The sequence below is a fragment of the Panthera onca genome, chromosome D2 (assembly GCF_046562875.1).
Source record: "Panthera onca isolate mPanOnc1 chromosome D2, mPanOnc1 haplotype 2, whole genome shotgun sequence".
Taxonomy (NCBI): Eukaryota; Metazoa; Chordata; class Mammalia; order Carnivora; family Felidae; genus Panthera; species Panthera onca.
Window position 1 is genome coordinate 32335683 of NC_138349.1, and position 26997 is coordinate 32362679.

General features: G+C 45.1%; 1 protein-coding gene and 1 long non-coding RNA gene across 5 annotated transcripts in view; one reads left to right on the top strand and one right to left on the bottom strand.

Moving 5' to 3' along the window:
• BLNK (B cell linker) overlaps positions 1-26997 on the top strand; it is a 74981-nt gene that overhangs the window by 13561 nt on the left and 34423 nt on the right. Inside the window, exons 2-6 of one of the 2 annotated variants that reach the window (XM_060643072.3) lie at positions 11059-11124; positions 15721-15770; positions 22785-22825; positions 26492-26557; positions 26757-26913. In XM_060643072.3, the coding sequence (XP_060499055.2) occupies positions 11059-11124; positions 15721-15770; positions 22785-22825; positions 26492-26557; positions 26757-26913 (380 nt within the window). The remainder of the gene's footprint in view (positions 1-11058; positions 11125-15720; positions 15771-22784; positions 22826-26491; positions 26558-26756; positions 26914-26997) is intronic. The other variant, XM_060643073.3, reaches the window with a different exon arrangement.
• LOC132685624 (uncharacterized) lies at positions 6606-18080 on the bottom strand. Of its 3 annotated transcripts, none has more exons than XR_014135345.1 (3): positions 17296-18080; positions 16584-16680; positions 6606-7815 (listed from the first exon to the last, which is right to left on the bottom strand). It is a non-coding gene; the product is annotated as an uncharacterized LOC132685624 (long non-coding RNA). The 3 variants fall into 3 exon arrangements; XR_014135346.1 differs by lacking the exon at positions 6606-7815 and adding an exon at positions 12099-12261; XR_009613225.3 differs by lacking the exon at positions 6606-7815 and having other exon boundaries at positions 15086-16680; positions 17296-17406; positions 17902-18080.

Consider the following 26997-nt stretch of genomic DNA (forward strand, 5'->3'; position numbering starts at 1 on the left):
TCAAAACTTCGGGTCAGCCACTCCCTTCTCAGGGGCCCTCACAGCCCTCTGATCCTCCCTATGGCCAAAGGAGGAGTTTTCCCTTTTACGTGTCTGTATCATATGGATTTTTAAGGATTAGCATGTATTACTTTCATAAAATGAAGAAACAAAACTACTTTGAGTTTAGGAAACGAAGTTTAAGATACAGCATACAAAAGGTGTCACACGAACCAAGTAACAGTTCACAAACTGCTATCAACCCTGGAGATTAAATGGCCCATCAGTAGTCCTGCCTGAAGTGCTATAAATCCAGGATATACAGAAATAAAATGCAGAGCTCCAAAAGACCTCAGCGCCCCTGTAATCCAATCTTCTCGTTTTACAAGAGAAAATGAGGCACTGAATGATGAAGGGGATTGCTCAGATTGGCGAAGCCAGGAAGCAGCAGAGATGAGAGCAGAATCGACCTCTCTGGGCTCCAGTGCTCTTTCCCTAAGTGACCTCCTTCCTGAGCCCAAGAAATAATCTGGAAAGGGAAAGGAGCCACTTAAGCTGGGCCTTGGGCTCAGGAGAACAATTGTGGGTTCATAACAGTGGGCATCATAATTATGTCTAAAATGTTTGGTTGGGTCCAAATTGTGAAGCCTTTGAATGCCAAGCAAATGAGTTTGTCCTTTATCATGCACGAAGCAGGGAGACATTGAAGACATTCACGTGTGGGGTGACATGATGCAAAGGGGTAATTTAAGAAAACGAATTTGGGGGAAGGGAGGGACTGAAGTAGGGAGACCCAGATGGGAAGCTTTTGGTGTGGTCCATTGTCCATGAGATCATAGTGGCTGTGGCTGAAGGAGTGGGCATGAGGAAACAGAGTCAGGAAAGATCATCTGGAGGTGAACTGACTGAACTGGTGATAGCAGATGAAGAGTCAAGGAGAAAAAGAGGGTCAAAAAAAGCCCAGAAGGCTCAAGCCTGAGCATCCAAGGGTACCTGATTATAAATTCCATTGTTTTCTTATTCTCTTTCGTATCAGAAGCTTTCAACTTTCTATCACACAATGCTTGTATTGAAATTTAACAACAAAAATAAAACATACTATAAAAATGATGAGTAGCATCTTAAAAAGAAACCCAGACTCAATGATCGAAGATCATTTAAATACCTCAGAAAGGAGGAAGTCAGATGAAGGATCGCCAGACCCAGTGATGATTGTTACATTTTTAAAACTCCATTCATGGTGGAAAGGAATTAAGAGAATGAATGTCTTCTTCTCTATATATACCAAGGAAGATGTTAGAGAGATTGTTACTCCAGACGATCTTAGGAACATATATGTTGGAGGAAACAGACGGATATGAGGAGAGTGCAGATGTTCTAAGGTACCCAGCCAAGTAGATGCAGATAATTCACAGATCCAAGCCCACTGTCAGCGGGGGTTCCAGGAGCTCAGGGCAACAGTGAATAACTCTCAGCCAAGAGGAAAAGTCAGGATTATTCAGGAGACCCAAGGAGTTGCTGCAGACTCTTAAGGAGGACGTGGCCTGGTGAAAGCTGGGGTTTAGGAGCAGTAGCTGACGAGGGCCCTAACAAAATCCCTCATACACAGAGGACCAGCCCCACAGATACTGACAAAATAAAATTCTAGACCCAGATCGGACCGTGGTTAAGATGTGGGGGGTGAAGAAGGAGGAAGGATTTATCTGCTCTTTTTGTTTGCAAAGAGTCTCTTTCATCCGAGACGCTCTTCAATCCATTCCTAAACCCAAAGCAAACATGGATTTTCTCTGATTAATTTGCTCTGCCTTTCACCTTTCCTGGAAAAGACCGCAGTGCAAAAGCCTGCTAAAACCTGCCTTTCATGGTCCTCTGTGAGTGCATTAAGGAGCTGAAAAGAAAGCAAGATGTTTTCAGATCCTTTTATTTTTTCTACTAAAAATAATACCAGATAATACCATCTTTGAAATCATCTCCTGTATTTGGCAAAATTATTGGAAAGATATTTTGTAAAAGATACAAAATTATCTTGGACTACTTTTTGATGATGGGACCAAACTACGCATGTGCAGTGCCTTCTCGGTGCTCCCTTGGCCTTGGTGGAGCTCTGTGTCCACCAGTCCACCCTTCTGGATTTGTTCTGTCCCTCTACATCCCAGGGCTGCTCTCAGCCTGTAGACACTTTTCTGAAAGGCAGCCAGCATCTATGGATTCTTCTCCCGTGCTCTCTTAGGCCGTGGGTCTTTCCTACAGTGATAATTTGGCCAGTGGTTCTCAACCTTGGCCACACATTAGAATCACCTGGGAGCCAATGGTCTGGTGGGGAGCCTTGGGTATGAGGATTATTAAAAGCACCCTAAGTGACTCTAATGTGTAGCCCAAATCAAGACTACCTCCTCTACGAAGAAGACGTATAGAGACTGCCCATTGATGTAAGCTCTTAACTCCAATTAAAAAAAATACCCCTTGAAAAAGTCTGGGCTGTTTGTATTCAGCTCCTGGAGTTGGGAGTCCCTGCTCTGGTGCCGGTTGCCAGGGAACAGAGAGCAGGCAGATGAAAAGTAGCTCTGTGTCAAATTTGTATTGATCTGAGCATAGGTGAAGGTAAGAGCCTGGTCCTCCGCACCCACATCTGATTCTTTCTGCTCTTTTCCCCTATTGCAAGCAGACATCACACTCTTGACTAAAACTCCTATGTTCCTTTCCTGGGAAGAGAGAGTGTCTGGGTAAGCCTTCAGCATCCCAATATGGAGTAAAGCTTTTCTGTTAAAGAAATTTCAGGCAATGCAAGCAGGTGCAAAAATACTATGGAAGTTGGGGGCCTTCCCTTGTGCTCTGTGCAATTAAGCCTAGACTAGAAGCAGATAAATCTGCCTTGCTTCTTTTAATAAAGCTTCTCAGCTTTCTGTGTGTGTAAGAATCACCAGTCCAAGAAGTCTGTTAAAATGCAGATTCCTGGGCCCCACCTGGGATTTTTATTACCTTGAGATGGTGCAAGCCCAGCAATCTGAATTTTTGTTTTTAATTTAATTCAATTTTTTTTTTAGCAGGCACATTATTTTGCCTTGTACTAAACTTACTGGTGATTAAAATGCTCTCTTCTTACACTTGGATACAGCTGGCTCTATGGAAGCATTTGTTGGGACTAAAGGCACCCTAAGAACCCAAAATAATTCATCTTTTTGCAAAGGTATTCCTGCAGGTTAGAGATCAAAATGCCACTCCGGTCAGGGCACATAATGCCCGGTTTTATGCAGAACTGTGGTTAGTAGATGATTCCCACGTGTTGGTACCAATCAGCCACGCCAGGTTGGGAGCGTTCTCCCTGCAACCACCCATCACCTCCCCCCCAGAAAAAAACACTAACAAAACAACAACGAAAACACCCCACAACCAAACCCATTTCTGGAGCACCTTCTGGCCTGGAGGAAATCAACCCAGGTGGTAACGCCCTCCCACCCCCACTTCCCTCTAGCAGAGGGCACTGATTTTGAGTTTTGTTCCTGGTCCAAACCAGTCCCCAGGGTCTTCTGCAAGAAGAGCCATTACAATGGACCAAAACTTCCTGTGTGGGCAGGCACCTTACATCCATTGTCTATTATCTTCACAGCAACCCTTGCAAGGTAGATATCTTCATTTGACAGATGCTAGCGTTTAGAAACATTGTTTTAGAGTGATCTGGGTTTGAACCTGAGATGGACTCTTTCCTGCTCCTCCGCCCCCAGGCATCCAGGACTTGTCAACAGCTCTTGCTGATGCTGGGCTCAGGTCTGGTCTGGTCTTCTGTCTCCACTCCCTCAAGCACACGGGCTGGGGAGTGGAGGGGGGGGGGTCCTGACATTTCATTGCTCCCTGTCACACCCACCCAGATCAGAGTTTCAGCTAATTAAAAGCCCTTTCAGTTTGCAGGAGGAGAAAAGGTGCAGATAAAGACTGGCTAGCTAAGCAAACAAAGTCTACGGATCCTACTCACTTGTGAAAATGTTCGAGATAGAAGTGAAAAATGCAGATTACAAAATGTCAAGTATCATCTTAATTATGTAAAATCTATACATACTATACACGTGTAGTAAAACATTAGAAGGCTTTTGATTTTTTAATGTTTATCTTTGGGAGAGAGAGAGACAGAGCTCGAGTAAGGGAGGGGCAAAGAGAGAGGGAGACACAGAATCCGAAATAGGCTCCAGCCTCTGAGCTGTCAGCACAGAGCCCGATGGGGGGCGGGGGGGCTCGAAACCAAAAACCATGAGATCATGACCCGAGCCGAAGTTGGACAAAGTTGGACGCTTAACCTATTGAGCCACCCGGGCGCCCCTAGAAGGCTATTTAATTAAATGTTAATAGTGGGGGTTGGAAGTAAGAGTGACATTTTAAGTTTTATTTGCAAATTTTGATACAATGAACATGTTACATGTGGCCACCCTTATAGTGACATACAAAAATAGTTTCACTGCCGGAAAAATCCCGTTCCATCTATGCATCCTTCCCTTCCTCCTCCTGAAATCACAACCACTGATCATTTTACTGTTTTCATAGTTTTGCTTTTCCCAGAGTCTAGTTGGAATCATACAGTATGTAGCCTTTTCAGGCTTTCAGGATTGTTTCACTTAGCATAGATTACATTTTTTATCAGAAATAAAGTTATAAAATTAAAAACTGTACAACCTATGTGACCAGTCACTATTTACCTGTGACTCCAAAGAAAAAAAGTCACATCATTCTTTGCCGTTCAAATTACAGTACCCCTATTCCCGCCCCTGGCATTCTGGGACTCCCAGGGCTGCATACACATCCCACACTGCTCCATACTGGCTCTTGCTTGTCTCCAGATCCATGAGCCCGTCTTCTTGGAGTCATTTTCCCCCCACTGTGGAGCAGACAGCATCCTCCAGGCACCATGTGAATTTCTCAGGCTCTTTCACCTTTGGCCACAGACCCTTTCCTCATTCCCCCACAATCCTAACAGACTTAGTTATACATATTTAAGACTTTGCTGAAATTTGGGGAATAACGGAAGGAAGCACAACACAGAGAACGATTTATATTTGCTCCTAGACAAGGTTTCGTTCAGCCTCCTGGATCCTTCTTCAGGTCTTCCGTGCTTTGCTCCCAGCCATAGACTATTTCAAGGGCCAGCTCACCTCTGCACTATAAAAATCCCTGGAGAGGTCAACCTGTAGAGGGACCAACAACCAGGAGGCCCCAGAAGACAGGAAACATCCAGTAGCAAAGCCCAAGGCCTATATACCATATCCTCATTTTCCTCACTTCCTGGATTAGAGTCTTTGCAGGCTGAGTAGCAGCAAGGACAGCCAGGGACAGGGATATAGTCATGTCCCAACGTCACCAAATGGTCCTGGCCATGTGGCTCTGTGCCAAGCAGATCCAGTCCCTTTTTACGTTGTTGCAAATGTGAGGGGCGTGTCTGTCCTGCACCCCCTTCATTGATACTCTGCTTTAGCAAACTATGGCTCAGGAAGAAAGCACGTGACTATAAAATAAATAAAAATACACAGGCATGGGGTAGTCTAAATCCACACAGAGAAAAGTCCAGAGTCTCACAGAGGAGGGACAGTATAGTAAAACCCACACCCAAATTAAGTTATTGAACTGACTACTCAATTTATTTGTCTGAAACTTCACCCTTGAATGCTTGAGAACTTTGCCCAAGCTTCTATTTGCTTAACTTAGGCACAAGCAAAAGGCTCACAGCAAGGAGCGGGGGATATGTTCAGAGGGTGGTCTCCTGGCCAGTAAAGTCAGCACCAAGGAAATTGTTAGAAATGCAAATTAGCCGACCCACTACCGACCTACCCAATCAGAAGCTCTGGGGGCGGGTTCACCATTTTCAGAGCCCGTCAGGTGATTCAGGTGCAGTTTACAGTGGGAACCACTGGTCTATCAGATTCTAAAGTAAACCACTTCCTTGAAGGCAAAAAAAAACCTGCTGCTTACTTTCAAACAGTGATTTTTTTCCAACTCAGTACATTGTGGGATCTAAATCCTCTGAGATCCAGGCTCAGCCCGGGTCACACTACTTCAGAGTATTGTTAAACAACTAAGGTTGTTGACATTAATTCAAAAGCTTGAAGAAAATTTTTTAAATCAATGACAAAGGAGAGAATGTATAATTTGATTTGGTTTATAGAGAAATAATAATTATAATTATTTATATGGTGTATTCACCACTGTAAAATGTTGAAATAGCATGCTACTTAAAAAATACGTTATTGGGTTCCTGAGTGGCTCAGTCAGCTGAACATCCAACTTCAACTCAGGTCATGCACTCTGTGTTGGTGAATTCAAGCCCTGCATTGGGGCCCCCTTCAGATCCTCTGCCCCCTCTCTCTGCCCCTGCCCCGCTCGCTCTGTCTCTCTCAAAATAAGCACACTTAAAAAATACACTATTGACATCTTTTAAAAAATATATCAGATGAGCTTTGTTCTTCATTCATTTTATTTTGTTACCTGTACGTGGCTGTCTCTTCATAATTTAAAGTGTAGAACATTGTGCTCCTATTATCCTTCCGCCATCCATGGCAAGATATCTCTGAAAGGGCTAACCAAAGAGAAGCTTGCTTTTTTTTTTTTTTTTTTTTTTTTTTGCCTATTTTCACCTACACGCGACTTCTCACAGTGAGACAGCTGGTATTTAAATCTGGGAACAGTCCAGCTGCACATGCCTTTGCATGTGCTTTATGTTGTAGTAGAGGGGGGAAAAAAAGGGCTCCAAAGACGGTACCAGAGAGCTGTGCATCAGGCAGTGTGTGAATAGTTGATAAAAGGAGCTGAGAGCATCCCCAGGTCTTCTTGGTTTGGCGGACACTGTTTTTCCAGGTAACACTTGGCTGCTGAAACAGCAGTCTGTGAGCCTCAAGTGTTGAGTGAACGAGAGGCAGAGGGAGGGGAAAAATTTTGAACACAAGAAGCATAATTTATGAAGCAACTGATTATTTTAATAATCTATAATGAGGGGCGTCTGGGTGGCTTAGTCGGTTAAGCGGCCGACTTCAGCTCAGGTCATGATCTCGCATCCGTGAGTTCGAGCCCCGCGTCGGGCTCTGTGCTGATAGCTCAGAGCCTGGAGCCTGCTTTGGATTCTGTGTCTCCCTCTCTCTGAACCCTCCCCCGTTCATGTTCTGTCTCTCAAAAAAAATAAATAAACGTTAAAAAAAATCTATAATGAAAATAATTTAAGAAAGGCCAAGAAGTATCAAATACCAAGTTGAGCAAATGACAGAATTACATGAAACTCTTTTGCAACAATTTACGCCTGTTTGTCTACACCTGCAGCAAAGTTGCTTATACAAATCAGCCCCTGGCTCCCTCTTACTCTGTTTCACTGCTGACAAATTTCAGACAGCATCCTTCACTCTGGCTCATCTTGTCCTTAAACCTGGTTAAGGTTTAATTTAGTCTAAAGGCATTCCGTTCAGTTACATCAGCTTACAGCGGGAGATGCCCTCTGCTCTGCACTGGAAATGATTACATTGCTTCCCAATCAAACCATCCCAGCTTCGCTCTCTGCGTCTCTTTCTCTTGTGCCCTGACATCTTATCTCCCATTTTCCCTCATTCCTCCGTCTCAGAGATTCCCTATAGTTCTGCAGGAAAAGGAGATGGGGCGGGGGGAGTGGTAGGCACAGGTTATATGTGAACAAACTCTAGAATCCCGAGGAGTTCCGAAGCAGCTCAAAGGTCGAGCTTTAGGGACCCTCTGTGTATCTCGGTTGGGCAGGTGGTCCTCCTTCACCCTCATCCATTCTCGTCTCCCTGCTGCTGAGCCTGGTGCTCTGCTAAGTTCTCATATGAGTAGAATCCGTGAGCACAGCCTCCCTAACTGGGGATAGAAAATGCCATCTCATTTCCTTTGTTACCCAGATTACTGCTTGGCTCCGACCCCTCCCCACATCCCAACATGGGCCCCTCAGTGGGTCCCCCAGTTCTGAAGACAGTTCCCCAAGATGTAGCCTAAAGGATATCCTAAAAGAAGTTTCTCTTCTGCTACTCCACCTTCCAGCCGTGTTCCCTGTGCACTCAGCTCTTCACGCCATGGAACACACCCTTGCCCACAGCCCAGAGGCTGCAACAGGATAAACAGGATACCGCTGAACATTCAGGGGCAATGGAGAGGAATTGTCTTGGTGCAAATGCCTAGTGATGGTGCCCGGCATGGCTCTCCTCAGAGCTGGAGCCCAGACCCAACCTCAGGTTCCAGCCAACACTCCACCCTTGTATCCCTCCCCTCCTCTCCACCACTTCAGTGGTTGTTCTTCAGTATTAGTTCCTAACAACCATTAGACGGAGAAGGGAAGAGAACTCCCTAAGATCCCCAGGACGAGTTCCCATTCCTTGTTTGAGAACTTTCCTTTTCCCAAAATAGTTGAGGGTAAGAGGGTCCATCCCTACCCTGTAAATCTCACCCCACTCCTTAGTGCCCAAGGGCCCCTCAGTAAACAACTACAGCAGAACAGCAACCTAGATGGGTTAGTTAGCCTTAAATTAACACTTACTTGCAGACGCCAACAGGCTGGCCAGGCAGAGGCCCCCCCCCACCCCCAGCCCAAGCCTCCTCCCTGCTCTAAACTCCTCCACCCACACTGAAGAGCTTTGCAACATGTGCGTCCTAAATCCGTGCTGAGCCAGAGATTATTTCCCCAGATTCCCCCCCTCAGTCAACAGGGTTTTGGAGGCCTCTGCCAAGCTGAATTGTGCACCACTGTTCGTATTACCTAACGCAAGGCCTAGCTCCGAGAGCAAGAGAAGTGTGCATGCAGGTTTGCGAGAAATAGGTTTCTCCACGAGCGATGGCTGTGGACAAGATTTACGTTTTGATAACTATAGGGCCCAATCAAATGGTTTCCTCAGAACAAAGGAAAGGCTTGCCTGAAGGGTAAATTCGGCTATCCTACTCTTTCAGAGCAGAACCGTTTGAAATTACACATATATAATTTACATTTACATATAAATAGAAATATTTATATATTTATACACACCATTGTTTACATATACACTATAATATGTAAATGTGTATTATACATAATATGTGAACATATTTATTAGATATATTTACATGTAAATATAAATATATATAAGTAACATATTTACATATTTTTTTTTTAAGTCAGAGAGTCATTATGAAGGAAAAAACCATGGCCCAAGATTCCAACTTTTAACATTTTCCTCTATTTATGTATATAAAAACAGATAATAAAATGATAGATGCACAAGCTATGAACATTCAACTAATATAGAAAAATCTTCATTGTAAAGTGAAAGTCTCCTTTTTATAAAGCAGAAGCCCTCATCCCCACTCAAGCCTCCAGCCCTCACTCTGCCATTGGTACAAGGGCACCCAGCTATGAGGACAAGTAGAGACTGAAATCTGTCTTTCGCTATTTGCCAAGCTGTGTGCCTGGCCACTGAGCAATGTCCACTCAGAAAAAAGGGTACCTTGGGGTGCCTGGGTGGCTCAGTTGGTTAAGCGTCTGACTTCAGCTCAGGTCACAATCTCACGGTCCATGAGTTCGAGCCCCACGTCGGGCTCTGGGCTGATGGCCCAGAGCCTGGAGACTGCTTCCGATTCTGTGTCTCCCTCTCTCTCTGCTCCTCCCCCGTTCATGCTCTGTCTCTCTCTGTCTCAAAAATAAATGTTAAAAAAAAAAAATTTTTTTTAAAAAAAAGAAAAAAGGGTACCTTTTCCTAATTTGTATGAGGACGCTGTATTGACTTTGAAAACATTCTTTGAATAATTCCTTGCATATCTTTCTAAAAACTTATGCACCTACCAGCACATATGAATGTATGTGTCCTTGGCAATCCCACAAAAAAACACGATACACATTATTCTGAACTTCCCTTCCTTTCTTCCTTTTTTCTTTTTCTCCTTCACCGTATTTGTGTAACTTAATAGGTATTGGGGTTTTCATGTATCAGCAATACTGATGTGTGCTTCTTTTTTTTTTTTTTCTTTTTTTTTAAGGGTCTGTGGTATTCCATTGTATGGCTTTATCAAAGTTTATTTAACTAGTTCCCTTTTAATGATTGATGGGCATTTAGGTTGTTTCCAGGTTTTATTTAGTGGGGAGGCAGGAAGGATTAGGGTTTTTACACAAATAACATAGTACATAGTGGTATAGTTTTATGACCACGTTGAGGATGGCAAATCCCTAGCAGTAGAATTTCTGGGTCAAAAGGCATGGAGGTTTTAAAATTTAACAGATATTAATCATCACAAATTGCATTCCCAAGAATATCCATATTTTGGTGCGCCTGCCACCCCGCCCCAGGGTATTATCACATTAAGTTTTGCCAATTTGATAAGCAGAACATATCTCATTGTTGTTTAGATGCAAATTCCTTAAAAAATAAGTCATGTTATCTGTTAGCCACTCGTCCTTTTTTGTTAGCTGTATGTTCACATGTTTTGCCCATTTCCTATTGAATTATTAATCTTTTTTTACTGAGTCATAAGATTTCTTTGTAAATCATAACACATAGTCCTTATTGTTCTTGTGTTGCAAATATTTCTTCCAGCACGTCATTCATCTCCTGATCTTGTGCATATTCCTTTTGTTCTACAGAATTTCCAAATGTGTAGGCAGTCAGATTCATTAATCATTTTCCTTATGGCTTCTGTGTAGGTACAACTTTCTAGTGACAGTTTTTCCAGATTCAACCTAGTAAAGTTAACCAAGAACTCTTGTGCCTGATTTCAGCCCACCTGTCCTTCAAGGTAGCCCCATCCTGGCAATGCGAATGCTCTAAGGACAATAAGTGATGAACAGTGAGGTTTTTCAGAGGGCTTTTGCCTCCCGTGTCTCCTAAAAATGAATAGATCTGGAAACCAGAATTTCTCTTCAGAGCCCAGACATTCAGGGGACAGGGACACGGCCCAATGACCATGTTCCTTACATTATCAGTCATGCTTTGCTTTACTCAAGTAGCAGATGGTCGATTAAATATGATACGATTCTCACTGGGGGCTTATTGTAGGGTTTTTTCTCCTTTTTGTATCCCCTTTTGACTTTAAAAAAAAATCAACCTATTATTAATACTTTATGTTTGATTTTATTTCTTGCAGGCAACTTCAAAAGATGGTCCATGACATCAAGAACAATGAAGGTGGAATAATGAACAAGATCAAAAAGTAAGTTGAACTCCATAGCACTGTATAAGCACTCATTTACATAATTAACACATCATCCCAGCCTGTGCTAAGTGGAAGAAGACAAAGTTCTCCGTTGCCTGAGTGAGGAGTTGCAACCTTTTTAGCATGTAACCCTTTCTAACTCGTGGCCAGAGTCCATGGTGGTCAGATCTATGTTCAGGAAACATGGCAAATGAACGGGGTGATGCTCAGGGCCCTTTGCTTTCCCCTCTCATTGCAGTAAAAGTGAGCTATGCCACTTAAGATGGCAAATGTCAACAAAGACCTTTATAGAAACAGGAAAATCAGCTTCTGTAACTATGTAGTTAAGGGCCACTAGGACATGGTTGGAGAAATCCAAAAGAGAAGTTACAAGAACACAGCCCTAGCATCTTTAGGATGCCATACTTGTTTTCCATATTTCAATTTTTGTTTTTTCAGTTATAGCCTTAAAATGGAGTTAAACATTTTTTTTTTTAATCTTTATTTTTGAGACAGAGAGAGAGAGAGAGAGAGAGAGAGCGCGCATGAGCGGGGGAGGGGCAGAGAGAGAGAGACACACAGAATCGAAAGCAGGCTCCAGGCTCTGAGCTGTCAGCACTGAGCCCGTCGTGGAGCTCGAACTTGTCAACTGCGAGATCATTACCTGAGCCAAAGTCGGAGGCTCAACTGACTGAGCCACTCAGGCACCCCTTTAAAACAATTTTTTTTAACGTTTATTTATTTTTGAGAAAGAGAGAGAACATGAGCAGGGGAGGGGTAGAGAGAGAAGGAGACAGAGAATCCCAAGCAGACTCGGTACTGTCAGTGCAAAGCCCGATGTGGTCCTTGAACCCACGAACCATGAGATCATGAGAACCATGAGATCATGACTTGACCAAAGTCAGATGCTCAGCTGACCGAGCCACCCAGGCACCCCAAAATAGTGTTTTCAGTTGGCATTTGGAGAAGGAAACTAGAATTCCAAATCTTCCTGCACATCAGAAACTCTTAAGTTTTTTTTAAAAAAAGAAAATAAAAATTGTACATATCTATATTCGTCACGTAAAATCTAAATTAAGAGGAAAGGGGAGATGGTATTCCACTAAGTTTTTGTTTAAGTTCTTTTTTTCAGAAAATGAAAGTAGTCGTCATTCACTAGAAAAGAAAAAAAAATCAAAGAATTCAGAATTGCATAAAGTCAAAATCTCCTCCTTCCCCATGCCCCACATCAACCCACTCCAGGACAATGGACATTGTCCATTGACAATGGACTATGTCAATACGCACATATGTATATTGACATAGATGTAGCACTTACCTATACATACATACGTTTTCGTCATGAATGGTGCTGTTCTCCATAAAGCATTCTACCAACCTGACTTTGCTTAGTGGTTTTACTTAATGTTATATCATGGATATCTTTGTTTGTTAGTATGTAAAAATAAACCATATTCCTTTTTGAATAGCTGATTAATAGTCTGCTATAAATCCATTATCATTCATTTAACCAGCTATGTATTGGTGGACACTTTTTATTTTTTATTTTTTTAAGTTTTATTTATTTATTTTGTGAGAGGGAGAGTGTGTGCATACACGTGAGCAGGGGAGGGGCAGAGAGAGAGGGACAGAGAGAATCCCACAGGGCTCAATCTCACAAACTGAGATCATGACCTGAGCCAAGATCAAGAGTCAGAGGCTTAACTGACTGAGCCACCCAGGCGCCCCTGGTGGACACTTTTTAAAGAGAGGGAGATGTGGGAGTTTAAACAGGCATATTCTTGGAGGGCAATTTGATAAGATCAATCAAAATTTTGTGGCCATTTCTTTCAGTTTAACTGCCATAAATAACATTTCAATAAATAGGTTTTGTGGACTTTGAGTATAGCAGAAAGCTAAATTCCTGAAATGAAATTTCTAGATCGAAGAAGTTATGCCCTTGACATTTTTGTTGATATTACCAAATTGTTTTCCAAAAATTTTGTACCACTAATAGTGTATAAAAGTTCATTGACCTATACCTTCAGAACAGAGTATGTTCAGGAGCATCTGGGTGGCTCAGTTGGTTAAATGACCAACTCTTGATTTCAGCTTCACAGGTCATGATCTTGTGGTTCCTGTGTCCCAGCCCCACACTGGGCTCTGTGCTGACAGTGTGGAGCCTGCTTGGGATTCTCTGCCTCCCTCTCTCCCTGCCCCTCCCCTGTTTGCACTCTATCTCTCAAAATAAATAAATAAACATTAAATATATATGTATAGATTATATATAATATAAATATATGATATATATTATATATATATATAAAGAACAGAATATCTTCATTCTTTGGTCTTTGCTAAACTTGAAAGAAATCATGTTTTATGGTGTTTTTAGACTATAAAATGTAAATGAGTCTCAATATGTATAAGTGATTATCATAAAATCGTTAAAACGGTCTGCTTGTGGGGAACTGGTCATCTCCTAGAGGAGGAGACTTTGTCTGTCCTGTGGCAGGGAGAGGCATGTGATTATTTTCATTTAATACTTCTGACACATACAGAATCTCACTGAAATGAGAGAAGCCTGCGAGTCATTGTTTTAATCAATTCTAGATTAATTATCCCACAGTTGCTAGTTTTATAACACACGACTTTTCTTAATAATATGAAGCCTCTGTATAAAATGTCTCTCTATTCCATGGTCGGTCATACTTACACAGTAGCCACGGAGCTCACATATTTTCAGACAGTTTCTATTTTTTTTATGCCCATTGTTCCCAAAATGCACTTGTACTTGACAAATGTTTCTTCTCAGCTTGGGAAATCTGGCTGCCATAGTCATTACCCTGGGTGAAGTCAGTGGCCCTTTGGTTCTAAGGGACCTGCAGTTAAGCTCTTACTCGTTGCCAGGCAACAGGTGCTACCTTGAAAGGAGGAAGCACGGTTGAACACGCTGGTTTCCTAACACAAGACCATGACAGAGTTGTCACTGGTTCATGGCCAAATGAGAAAATAAGGACCTTGAAGCGTTGGGGGTTGGCATGCAGCTGCCAGCTGCTGAGTGAGACCCAAACCACAGCTTTTCTTCCTGGTTGGTGTTCAGTGACCTACAGCCCTTTCCTGAGTCTGTCCTTTATTCGGAGATGATAACCTTCATACATTTGGGAATATTAAAATGCCCTTTCTTTTCTTTAATGAAATGATGGCAATAATGGGGAATGGTTGGTTTTCAAAATTTTTTCTCTTTCAGGAATAGACCTGGTACCATTCCTTGTTTGTTTTTGAGGGTTTTTTTTTCCCTATAACACCGTGGATCATCTCTGTCTCTGGACCTCATCATACATCTAATGATAATATCTTCCCAGCACACCCTGTCTTGCTATGAGAATTGAATGAAATAATTGATCTGAGAACCTTGGGGCAAACAAAAAACAGAATTTCTATGCAAATATAAAAATTGTTATTTTTGAAACATTACAATTCTGGTTTATCAGGCTTATTTTTTGTAATCAGACATGAATTTCTGTGCTGCTTTTTTCCCCCCAAGGAATGAAATATGTTTTGCATGTAATGGTTACCTTATATCCTGCCTCTGTAAAAGGATGTGATGTTTTAGTAAATAAAAGCTACTGGATATAGGTTCTATTTATATATTTTTAAACTTCTTTAAGCAAATCATTCTTAAATAAAATGGGCAACTATTATTAAGAATAATAATTTACTAGAAATAGAATGGGAGGTGGTGTCAAAACTTATAAAAAGCCTAAAAATTGGGGTATATTTTTAAAATGTAATTTTAAGTTTCTTCTTGTAATGAGTAGGGAAGGATTGTGAATATTCAAACATTCTATATATGCCTAAAGATACTAAAGTAGTTTTGAGAGTGCTTGAAACAGTTCAACTTCTAAGTAAGCTAAATATCACAATCCCCACCCAGGAACACTCACTGCTCTCTTATTTGGCTTTTTTTTTTTTTTTAAATAGTGCAAAAACAGTGTCAGTCCAACCTACAACCAAAGTGCTCATTATAACTAATATTTTTCTTGTTGTTTAAAGCATTGAGGTATTAAGTTATTTCTTTTAAGTTTATTTTTGAGAGAGACAGAGACAGCATGAGTCGGGGAGGGGCAGAGAGAGAGAGAGAGAGAGAGAGAGAGAATCCCAAGCAAGGCTCCGTGTCGCCAGCACAGAGCCCCATGCGGGGCTCGAACTCACAAAACCGTGAGGTCGTGACCACAGTAGAAACCAAGAGTCAGACGCTTGACTGACTGAGCCACCCAGGCGTCCTGCATTGAGTTATTTATTAAAACAGAGTTCATCTTCTATTACCATCTTATCAACCAATTAACAATTTTCTTCCCTGAAACTCTGAACTCAGGTGAATATTCCACCACCTGACTTCACCTTTGCCAAGTCACAGCCCCGTTGTACACTGGGGAGATGAGGGAGCTAGGAGACCTCTGATCAATGGCTTCACTACATTTATAATACATTTAGTCTTTCAATGTGATGGGTCCAAAAGAAGCCATTATTCTACTAGTTATCTGTCTGTTATCTCTATATTTGCTTATATTATGGGCCTTGACAACAGTTGTCCTACCCACTGACCGTTTGTCTAATGGTTGTTATCTATAGGCTGAAAGTCAAAGCACCTCCAAGTGTTCCTCAAAGGGACTATGCCTCAGGTAAGAGTATTTCTAAAATACTTGGACTCTCGACTAATTTCATGTTCATATTTAATTCTTGAAAAGGGAACTATGTTCTACTCATTTGAAAACAAAAGGTGCCTATCCTGATGCCCAAATCTATTAAGCATTTGACTATAGTGGAGATGTAGTACTCCATCCATCCATCCATCCACTCATCTACTTATCAAACATTTATTAAGTATTGTCCATGTGCCAGGTACATACAAGATTTTAGGTGGAGATACAGTGCTAACCAAGAAAAATATAGTCTCCACACTCATAGAATTTATAGCAAAGAAGAGTATCCATTCATGATCTAAAAGCAATTAGGGTTCAGGGTGATGGGGAAGCACAAAGTTTTATGAAGGTCCTTACAGCAATGTCTAATCTAATCTGAGGTGGAGGTTGTGTAGGACCCAAGCCACCCAAGTCTGGTGACTGACCTTTTGGACCACTTTCCAGAGCTCACTGGGTCACAGAGTGATACAAACATATATACATACATGCCCCGTCCTGACCTTTGAAACCTACCTGATCAAAAGTCAAGGGAGCTGCTTAGTTAACAAATGAGAACAAATTCATTCTTCTCTCCCAAGTTCTAAGCAAGAAAAGAAAACAGACTACACCTGCTAAGTAACCCAAGTTGTGGTAGGAAAGTCATGGAATCATGGAGTGTCAGGTTTAAAAGGAGCCCCAGGGGTCCTACAGCCTGTATCCAATTCAGTGCTTACACCTGCTCCCCCCACCATGCGCCACAAGTGAGGTCCACTTTCTGTTTGGACGTTTCCGGTGGTGACCTCCCACACCTACCTGGGCCTGTCAAGGGCAGACAGCTCCGTCAGGACACAGATGCAATCCATTTCCTAGTGGCTCCTTAAGTGTGTCCTAATGGCCACACAGCACAAGTCTGTAAACACCAAATAAAAGAGAAATAGAGTGGGTCTGTGCAACGTCAAGGATACAATTAGGAAATTAGGTCACTTGAAGGGTTTCTTCTCTGGACTCGGTAACTCCAGGTGCTTCCGCTGTTGCACACATTCTTTGACTCGTTCAACAAATATTACACAAGTGTGCCCCGCGTGGTGCTCACGCTACTAGACATGGAGTTAGGAACAAACTATAGCCCCTGACCTTAAGGTGCTTAATGACTAGTGGGGAGCAGATAATAGATAAGAAAGGCAATAGGCAGATACTCGCCTAAGGTCACACTGCTAGTGGATTGAAGCTCCCTGGCCATTCCACAAACCCCTGAGCGGTCAGAACTGAACCAGGCCCCCGTCCCTGTACCCTTGGGCCCTAATTCCCAGGGGCTGTTGTAATCATTCTTCTCCCACCACTGATGTCATTCAGGGAGGAGATCTGAGCAACTGCAAAGAGGACAGACCTCGGGACAAAGGAAGGTAGTCAGACAGAGATTCTTGGGCAAATGCCCACCACAGAAGCACAGGGTGTACCTCCCAACCCTCTGGCCACCAAAGACGGGAAATATAACACTGCTCTGCCCTTGCCCTGCTGTCCTTACCGAAGCCAGCATTCACTCGATTTTTCATCTCCCTGGCTACACTCTGACCGGCGGACCCCGCAAGGCTGACACGGGGAGAGCGGCTTGCACCATCAGTCCTGCCTCGTGCAACTAAGAATAGAGGAATAAAACTTGGACTCGAAAGTCCTTTAAGGCTGGAAAGCCCTGAAAGACCACCCAACCTTAGCTTCTCACTTAGGGATAGCTGGAGCCCAGGCAGGCCAACTGGCTGCCCAAGGCCCTACAGCCAGGCGATGGCTAAGCTGGGGCTAAGCCCTCCATGTCTGCACACCCACCCCGTTAACAGGGCTCTGGGAAGGGCTGAAGGGATTTTCAGACAAAGGGACTTTCTGAGATGTTAGGTATTTAGTTGCAAATCACCTCCCTTAGCCAGCCCAAATCTGCTCCCCACATGGTCACATCCCTTTCTTCTCTTGGGGTACACCCAGGGGTCCTGGACTGTCCACCAGCTGCCTCCCCCACAGTTTCTGTAGTTCTGCTTTCTGTTCCTTCCCTGCGTCTGTCCCCACCACCACATCTAGTCCAGCCTCCTTCCCTCTTTCCTGCGTGCCACTGCGGTCTTCCCACTGGTTCCCTGCATCTCACCACCGGCTCTGCATGAGGAGAAGCTGGCAGGCCCGGTGGCCCAGCGCGTGGCCTCCAGTGCTGAATCAGGGCTACAACTGAGCATGTGTCAGACCCACAGTTTGGAGCGCGTGTCTCTCAATGCTGGTCTCTGGTGCTGCTGCTGATCTGGAACGGAAAGGCCCAATTCACACCCTTGCCTTCACCCCTTCCCTCAAGCTCTTGCCACAGAGTCCTTCACCGTCCTTCCATTCCCATTCCCAAGACCCCTAGTCTGGTTCAACCTTCGTCTCTTTATGCCTGAGCTACTCAAACACCATCATCATCAGCCTCCCTACCTCCAGCTTGTCACCGGGACCTACAGTGGCCTCTGTGGTTGGAGCGCCCCCTTGGCTGGCAACGAATCTGGTTTTGTTTTCTTCCCTGACTCTCCAGCGCAGCTTGTTCACTCCAGGCACCTCTGTGCCTTATGGATGCCCCTTCTAGCCATCAGCCAAGCCCTGCTTCTGGGGCTGACACACAGGCCCCAGCCTTAAGAGATGGAAGGAGGATGCCCTCTTTCATCTTCATTCTGTCACTCAAGTCCCGCTCGTCCTTCAAGGCCCAGTTCAGTCCCACTGCCACCACACAGCCTCGTGTGAGCTCATGCAGCACCCTTCCTGGAGCTTTCCCAGCATCTGACCATGATCCCAGGTGTAGGGACATTTGTCAGGAAAGTTTACACTGCCCTGGGTTGTCATCAGTGTGATACATGGCTGCCCTCCTAGACTCTAGGTCTATTCCCTCCATGGCTCAGTGAGAAGATCTTGGACTTTGGGGTCCTTTAGTCCTGGGTTAGAATCCTGGCTTTGGCCCCTAAACACTGTGAACCTAGAACAGTTTAAAACTTCCCTGAGCCTCAGCTTCCTGCTTGGAGATGAGAGTGCCGACCTATCCTTCAGGTTATTATGATCATTAAAGTAGGTTGATAGTCACACACGGCTCCCGTTGAGCCCTTACTCCTATCAGGCACCCTTCTGTGCACTTTCCCTGGGCTATTTCATTCTCTCAAAGCCCCATAATATAGGCACTATTAGTCATGTCCGTTTCAGTGACGAGAAAACAGATATCCAGAGGTTAAGCAACTTGCCTGTCACACTGCTAGCAAATGGCAGAATCGGGATTTTGATCAAGGCAGCCTGACCTGAGAGCCCAAAGCTCAAAACCCCAGTGTGCACACTGAGGTGGGGTCATCGTTTCGTTCTCACATGTCACGTAGTGCTGTGCCCACAGGCTTGTGGGGTGGGGCATGTGAATCACAAAGCCTGGGCCAGGCAAGGGGAGGAGTCCCTCCATTGTGTGGCATGGGATTGTGACACCGTAAATGGAGCCCAAGCCAGACACACGACACAATAGAAAAGGCTCTCCCTAATAAGGAGGCTGAGCCAGCATCTCAGCTTCCTGCCAGGAAGAAACTTGCCAGGTTCTTGCGTGCAACCTTACATCTCAAGTTAAACCACCCGGCCGGTATTACGCTTGAACTTACCCTCCTGAAAACATCACCCTCTATACTTGAGGCTCTCTGGGGTCCATTTCTAAATGGTAACCATACTGTGTGGTTGCCATTACAGTAAAATAGAATTGGTATTGTTTTGAGGGTTTACTAAGACATTATCAATACCCAAGAAAACAATAAGTAACATTAATACAGCATTTACTGTATGCCAGGCTTTGTGAAGCACTTCACATGTATTGTATTACTCGATTCTCATAAAAACATGAGGCAGGCACTATTCCTACCCTTGTTGCCCTGGCGAGAAATTGAGCTTTAAACAAAGTACCGGTCCACTGCCAAGCAGGTAGTAAAGAGCAGAGCCAGGATTTGAACCCAGGGAGCCTGGTTCTAAAACCACAACCAACCATATTAGGAGACTCACTGAGGTTCTGGACATCCCCTACTTTGGACCTAGTTCTTTGGACTCTCATGCTTTTCAGTCTGGGAAATGGCGTGAGGGCTGTGATTTTATGAGTAAGAGATTGCAAGCTGCCTGTAGGATGGGTGTAGTGGGCGGGGCACCATCAGGTAACCTCTCCCACATGATGATGCTTTTCTCTCTTTTCTGCCTCAGTGCCCCATGATACCTGCACCGGGCCATCCTGTTTCTCCTAGGCTTTATCTGAAGCCACAGTAGAGGGCCAGGCAGTTTACATGAGATTTTAGCTGCAGGAGCCAACACAGGTACCCCGGCCCCCAGTCTACCCCCCACATTCACCAGCCACGTGGCCTCAGACAGGTTTTGCAGACTCTCTTAGCCCCAGTTTCCTCGACTCCAAAAGTGAGATCATAAGGGCACCTACCACAAAGCGCTATTTTGAGGGTAATTGTGAAAGTACACTTATCCTAGCACTGAGCACACAGGAAGTGTTCAATAAATGCAATCTATTATTATTATCCTAATTTTCATTCATTCAACTCATTTATTGGTTCATACTTTTATTACTGCGCAGGATTACAAATGTCAAAGGTCATCGAGATACAAAGGCAAACTAAACAGGCCTTGCTTTTCGGTATAGAGACACACGAGCAAATGAATCCCAGCATAGGGCAGAATGCAGTGCCTATGTCGTCAAGGTGCCAGCAGCATCTAAGAGGGAGGAGGAAGGAGTAGTGGGTTATAACCTGAGGGACTGGGGAAGGTTGTATGGCAGAGGTATGACAGGGCTTTCCCAGGAACAGGGTCTGGGGGAACAGCATGAACGGAGCGGAGGACCACCAAAAGTGCAGGCTGGGAGGAACATGCTTCTAGTATCAGTGAACGTGGAAGGCTGTGCGAGAGAAGTCCAGAGAGGGACAGGAGATGAAGGCATTTGATGTGTTGACTCAGAGCCTTGACTTCACTCCATAGGGAGCTACTGATGATTCTTGAGGAAAGGAGCAGCATGATTCAAACTGTATTTTAAGAAAATGACTAGAAACAGTATGAAGTATGTGTGGGAGAGGAAAGATAATGGGGACAGGAGAAGGAGTTAGACAGCTCCTGCGAGTACTTTGAGCAGTGTCTGACCACAAAGTGGACCCTGGGTCCCTGAGAAAAGGTTCGGCAGGCACGGCTGATCAAGGCAGGGAAGTGTGATTTATAACATCAATTTATAAATGTTTCTATTTTAAAGGTTGAAACAAAAACATTGTGGCCCCTTAAGTGCTGATCTTCAATTATCCCCAAACTTAAGGTGTTAGAAACCTATTCCCGCTCAGTGCCAGGTATTGGGAAGAGGACTTAGTCATCTATTCTTCTGGAGTTTCTTGGAAAACCCCAGTGGTTGCAGTATACTCTAATTTGGTATACATGAGGCCAAATCATAATTTAATAATTTTTTTTTTCTGTTAATGTCAAAGTTTGACCCATTATTTGGCTCCTAGAAGAAAGCTCTGTCTTAGCGCCTATCACGTTTTTCCCATGAGAGGGCGCTGTTGCTGCCACAGTTTAAAATCCGGCCACTCTGATCTAAACACCTCCTTCAGGCCCCCATTTTTATTTTTTTATTTTTATTTATTTTTTTTAATATATGAAATTTATTGTCAAATTGGTTTCCGTACAACACCCAGTGCTCATCCCAAAAGGTGCCCTCCTCAATACCCATCACCCACCCTGCCCTCCCTCCCACCCCCCATCAACCCTCAGTTTGTTCTCAGTTTTTAACAGTCTCTTATGCTTTGCAGGCCCCCATTTTTAATGTGCAATTCTTTTCCTTGTGCCTCTTTGGAGTCTACCCAGATCTGGAGTCAGTAGCCTGCCATAGCAGGGGCTAGAAATGGCAAGAAAAGATTCTAGAGAGGCTCTGGGGGATTCAGGGACCATTCACTGGGCCCTCTAGCCATGGCTGCTCAATGGGATGCCTCTATGGGATAGTCGCTGGAGCCACACTGCCCTCTGGACCTGGGCCTGGTTGATCTGTACATAGCTGAGTAAATTGTATTTAACCTCTAATGTCAGCGTATGTGATGGGATGGATGCTAAGCTTCTCATACTCTAAATGTGTTTTGGAGTAAAGGGGGTCAAATATTCTCCTTGGCTGTCATAATTCATATCAATTTTATTCTTCAAGATCCTCAGCTACTTGAGACCTGTTATATCCATTTTTACACTGCCTGCAGAGCCGAGGACAGGGCTTGAACCCTGGAGCTCAAAGACAGTGAGGCAGTGTGACATTGGAGTTCAGAGCATGCACTTGGAAATCTACCTACAGGGTTCAACTCCTGGCTCTATTATTTACTATCTGACCTTGGGCAAATGGCTTATTTTCTCTAGGCCTCAGCTTCCTCGTAAGGTTTTGAGGGAGCTAATTGAGTGCAAAACTCTGATGATATTGCCCAGCGTGTAGTAAAGCACCGGGTAAATGCTTTTCAATAAGAAAGTCAAAGTTAGAGCTACAGAGAATCACAGAAGTGATCCCATAGATCTTAAAACTGAGGCCCAGAGATGTTAATTGTCTTGCCTACCCTCCAACTAGTTAAGAACAGAGCCTGCATGAGAGTTTTGGTCTATCTGACTCCCTGTCCAGTGCTCTTCCTACTATACCATCCATATATTGATTCAAAGGAATCCTTAGAAGCAGCATGGTAGGGATTGCAGGTGCCTCCCGGATCGTTCTAAAGTCCCAAAAGTGTTCCTTAACAAAAATGGACATGGTTCAGATGTACTGTTTCTCTGCTCAGTGGAACGTCCCTTTATGCTTTGAGAACTGATTTTTTCAAAAAAGAGGAGTCGAAAGTGGATGAACACGAGGTATGTGTAATAACCGTTCAAGGCCAAGGAAACAGGACCAGGAAGCCCAGGGGCAAGGAAGGTGGGCACAGGGAGCTTGGGGACAGGGTGGAGCTGAGATTGACGCTTGTGCTTTCTGCTTCCCACATGCCACTGCAGAGGACCTTGCTGACGAAGAGGAGCAGTGGTCAGATGACTTTGTAAGTATTTGCTCCTGGGACCAGAAGATCATCCTTTCCGCCAGGGTCCGTGGGAGGCCTTTTGAAGGGCTTGTTTCTGAATTACATGCTCATAGTCAGCTGCACATCCCAGCAGGGAGATGGCTGGGCTGGAAAGGCCACCTACAGACAAGGCGGCAAGAACCTCATGATGGCTGACTTGACCTAGCACTCCCACGTGCCAGGCTAAGTGCTTCATCGGCATTACCTCATGTGAGCCTCCCCACAGCCCTGTGTGCAGGCATTCTTATCCCTGTCTTCAGTGCTGGTATTCAGAGTACTAACCAGCACAGCCAAAACATACGTTAGAATGTTTTTAAATATTTCTATATCAGTTGACAAATTCCTCTGCCCTGAATTCCTCAGTGTCCCATCGCTGCCTGGGCCTTATCCAGGAGCCAAACATCAAAAACCAGCATCAAAGAGTGAATGCCTGGCGCATCAGGGGGCCTCTGGGACACTCTTTAGGGCCAAGTCGGGACCTGAGCCATGCTAGTTGTCAAACATTGTGAATATCAGCCCTGCTCATTCTACAGGTAAAGAAACCAAGGCATGGAGAGTTTAAGTAACTTGCAGTTCCAAAATTCCAACCCAAGCCCTCAGGTCTCAAAACCTGGCTTTTAAACTCTAAGGTGCTTGCAGTGACCAAGAGGACAATAGCACATGCTGGGGGCCACAGACTGAGCAAGGGACCTGGCCGTGATGATACGGAAGGTGATGTGTCAGAATTAACTGTCAACCTCTCCAAGGTGGCTCTGTAGCCCACAGGGCCCCAGTGCTCACTGCTCTCTTGGGTGAAGTCTTGTAGGGACAAGACAGCCTAAAAACTTTTTTGTAACAATTATTCCTCATTTGTATCGAATTCATCCAGAATGTTAGCCTGCTCCACTCTACACTTGTTTTATCTGGACAGGATCCAAGAGGGCCTCCACACAACCACACACCCCATTTTACAGATAAGGAAACCAAGGCTAAGAGAATGAAAAGGACTTGCACACGGAAATTCAGTTACTCTGTGGCCAGTGTAATGAGAGCCCAGCACTTCAATCCAGTGCCCAGAACTGAGTCTGAGCCCAGCTCCATCCACACTGTGTACACCACCTGGAGTATATTCAACGTATCATGAGACAGGAGTATCTCCCTTCTCAACTGCAGAGCGAAGATTTGTAAAAAAGAGGGGATGACAGGGGTTCTCTGCAGGTCAGCTGGGTGTGGAGTTCCTCCCAGGGCCCGGCAGCCGCTGGTCCCTCCGAAGCGCTGCAGCTGCGCCCCCTGCTGGCCGCACGCGCCCAGCCACGTCTGAAGCAAAGTTGAGAGCTGGTCCACAGCCACAGGGAAATCAAGAAAATGGAGCTCGCAGGCTGGAGAAAAAGAGCACATGGTAGGGACTTAGAAAATACAAATAGAGTCAGCCTGGAGAGGAGAGCGTGACTCGTGTCCCAAAGCCAAACAAGCAAAGAATTAAGATACCTGCCGTAATAAAGATTGAGTAAACATTCACTCACAATTATTTTGACCTTATTGGATTCCCATTGTACACAGAATGAAATCCAGGCTTGTAGCCTCCAGGCCAGATGAAATCCAGCCCCTGCGGACCTGTCCAGCCTTCCTTGCACCACCACCCCCAGCAGGGCCTTGTCCATTACGGCCCAGATGCACAGATCTGCCCTTAGTCTCACAGCAGGTCAAGGTCATGCCTGCTTGGCAATTTGACTCACAGACCTTGGGCAGACGAAGGAAGAGGGAAGAGAGGAGAAACCAAAGGACGTCCCCATTCTCCCTCATTTGCTCTGCTCCTTCTTGTCCTTCAGGCTTGGCTTAAACGTCTCCTTCTCAGGAAGGCCTTTCCTGCAGCCAAGGTAGAACCCTTCCTCCCATTGCTCTTGAGGTCGCAGCCCAGTCCTCATGGGCGTTACAGTCTGATGGGCAGCCCCGTGTCAGCGTTGGCCTGCCAAGAGCAGCTGACACAGAGGCGCCCCTCCTCAACCTCCTCTGCCTCTTCGGCCAACCTGGTCCTCTCAGTCAGGCTGCTCTGCCCAAGGGGCTGTGAAGACCCCTGTGTCCTTCCCAGGAGGCACACTGCTCCCTAGCCTCCAGGTGATCAAGTCTTGGGAAGCACGGTGCCTGCTCCGATGAAAACTGAGACAAAGTGGGCCGCCTGAACTATCTCCCCCTCCCAGGCACAGGCGTCTGGGCGCCTACTGATTCTTTCACTTTCCAGATGGTTATGAAGCACCCGTTTCTCAGCGCGTTAACTGCTGTCTCCCTGGGATGCTGCAGCCACAGAGACGGGCCTTTTGGTTGCCCAGGATGAGGAGGGGCCCCGACCACTTCAGGCTGGCTAGATGAGACTTTCAGAGCCGGGTTCTTGCCTCAGGCTGCTTTTCTGCTCTCACTCCACCTTCCAGGCCGCCTGTTTGAGAACAGTCACTACTTCTTCAGAACACAGAACAGCCCCAAATTATTCAACTCCTCATGCCTCAGTTTCTCTCATATGATACTGGTAAAGGGTAACTGAGGTATGCAGTACATAGAAATGTTAAAATAATCGTTATCATTCCCATTATTCTATTCACCTTAATGTCATATTCACGGTCAGGAAGGATTATTGAGCCTCGCTGTCTGCTGTTACTGAAACAGGGGTTTGGGAAAATCCCCCTACAAGACTTCTCTTACCTCCCCGCTCCCTGTCCCTTCCTGACTCTTCTGCTTTAGGACAAGGACAAGGACCCTCCTTGAGCTCCTCCTTCCTTCTATTCTCTCCCAATTCTCCTCCACCACCTTGGGAAAAGTTCCCTTTTCAGCCGCCTTTCTCTCTCCCTCTCCTGGTATTCACCCTCTCCCTCTCCTGTCCTCTCCTCCATGTCCCTACAGACTCAGGAGGAAAGTGGTCCTCACTCACTCGCTCATCCATACTGCGCTCCTGTCCTGTGCTGGTCCCTGCCACAGACCCCGAGGAGACAGCAATGAAGGAACCACTGTGTTTGTGTCACACTGTACCTGCGTCGGTGTTGTGCGATTGCAGGTGGAAGGAGACAGGCCGAAAGGCAAGTGCATCATGCATTCATTGGAAGCTCATGTACGAATCACGCAGTATGTCAGGCCGTGTGGACAGAAGACCTCTGAAGTCTTGGATCAGATATTTCCTGCACGGGAATATACATATGGGTGTAGTATACCTAAGCGATCTCTGAACAAAATGCACAAGAAACTAGGAACTGCACCTCTGGGGAGAAGAACTGAGAGCCTGGGAAGGAGACTTGACATCCTTTTGAACTATTGCTGTGTGAATGTATTTCCCATACATATTGAATATTCAATATTCGATCATTTCAGTGAAGACTTAGCTAAAATTTATCTTTAAAACAAGAAAAACAAAAAGAAAGAGAATGGACTCCGGGTCAGGTGGAAGCCTAGCCCCTGCAGCTTATCAGCTCTATTAAAACACACACACACACACACACACACACACCCCATCTCCTCAAAGGTATCTGTATATTCTATGCAAACCTTTACCCTTTCCATATTAATCTTTTTCCTCAACCGTCAGCATTCATGATAAACAAAACCTATTGGTTATTCTATTTTATTGCGTCCTTTTTCTGTCTTCTAAAAATGTATTTTATCTCCGACTGTTCTTCTTTGCAGACACACAGAGTTTCAGCCACCCTTCCTGTTAAATGGCCCACATGCTCCCCCAGGATAGTGGTTCAGGTGATAAATTCTGGAGGCAGAAAGGCCCGGCCTCAACCCCAGCTTTGCCTCTGATGGCTGCCCAACCTTGCTTAGCCAACCCTTCCAAGCCTCGCTCTCTGGTCCCTACGCTGGGGGAGCAGCTCCCGCCTCCTAACGCCAGAGCTGTCGCGATGGCTGAGCGCAGACAGGGCACTGAGCATTCGGTGTGCATTTGCAGGACAGCGACTATGAACACCCGGACGAGCACTCGGACTCGGAGATGTACGTGCTCCCCGCGGAAGAGACCGGGGACGACAGTTACGAGCCGCCGCCCGCCGAGCAGGAGACGAGAACCATTCACCCAGCCCTGCCCTTCACCAGGGGCGAGTACATAGGTGAGGCAGCCACACACACCCCCAGACCCTGGGCGCCCAGCCTGCCAGGCATGGGGGAGGGGGGTCGAGCCAGGCTGGCAGGAC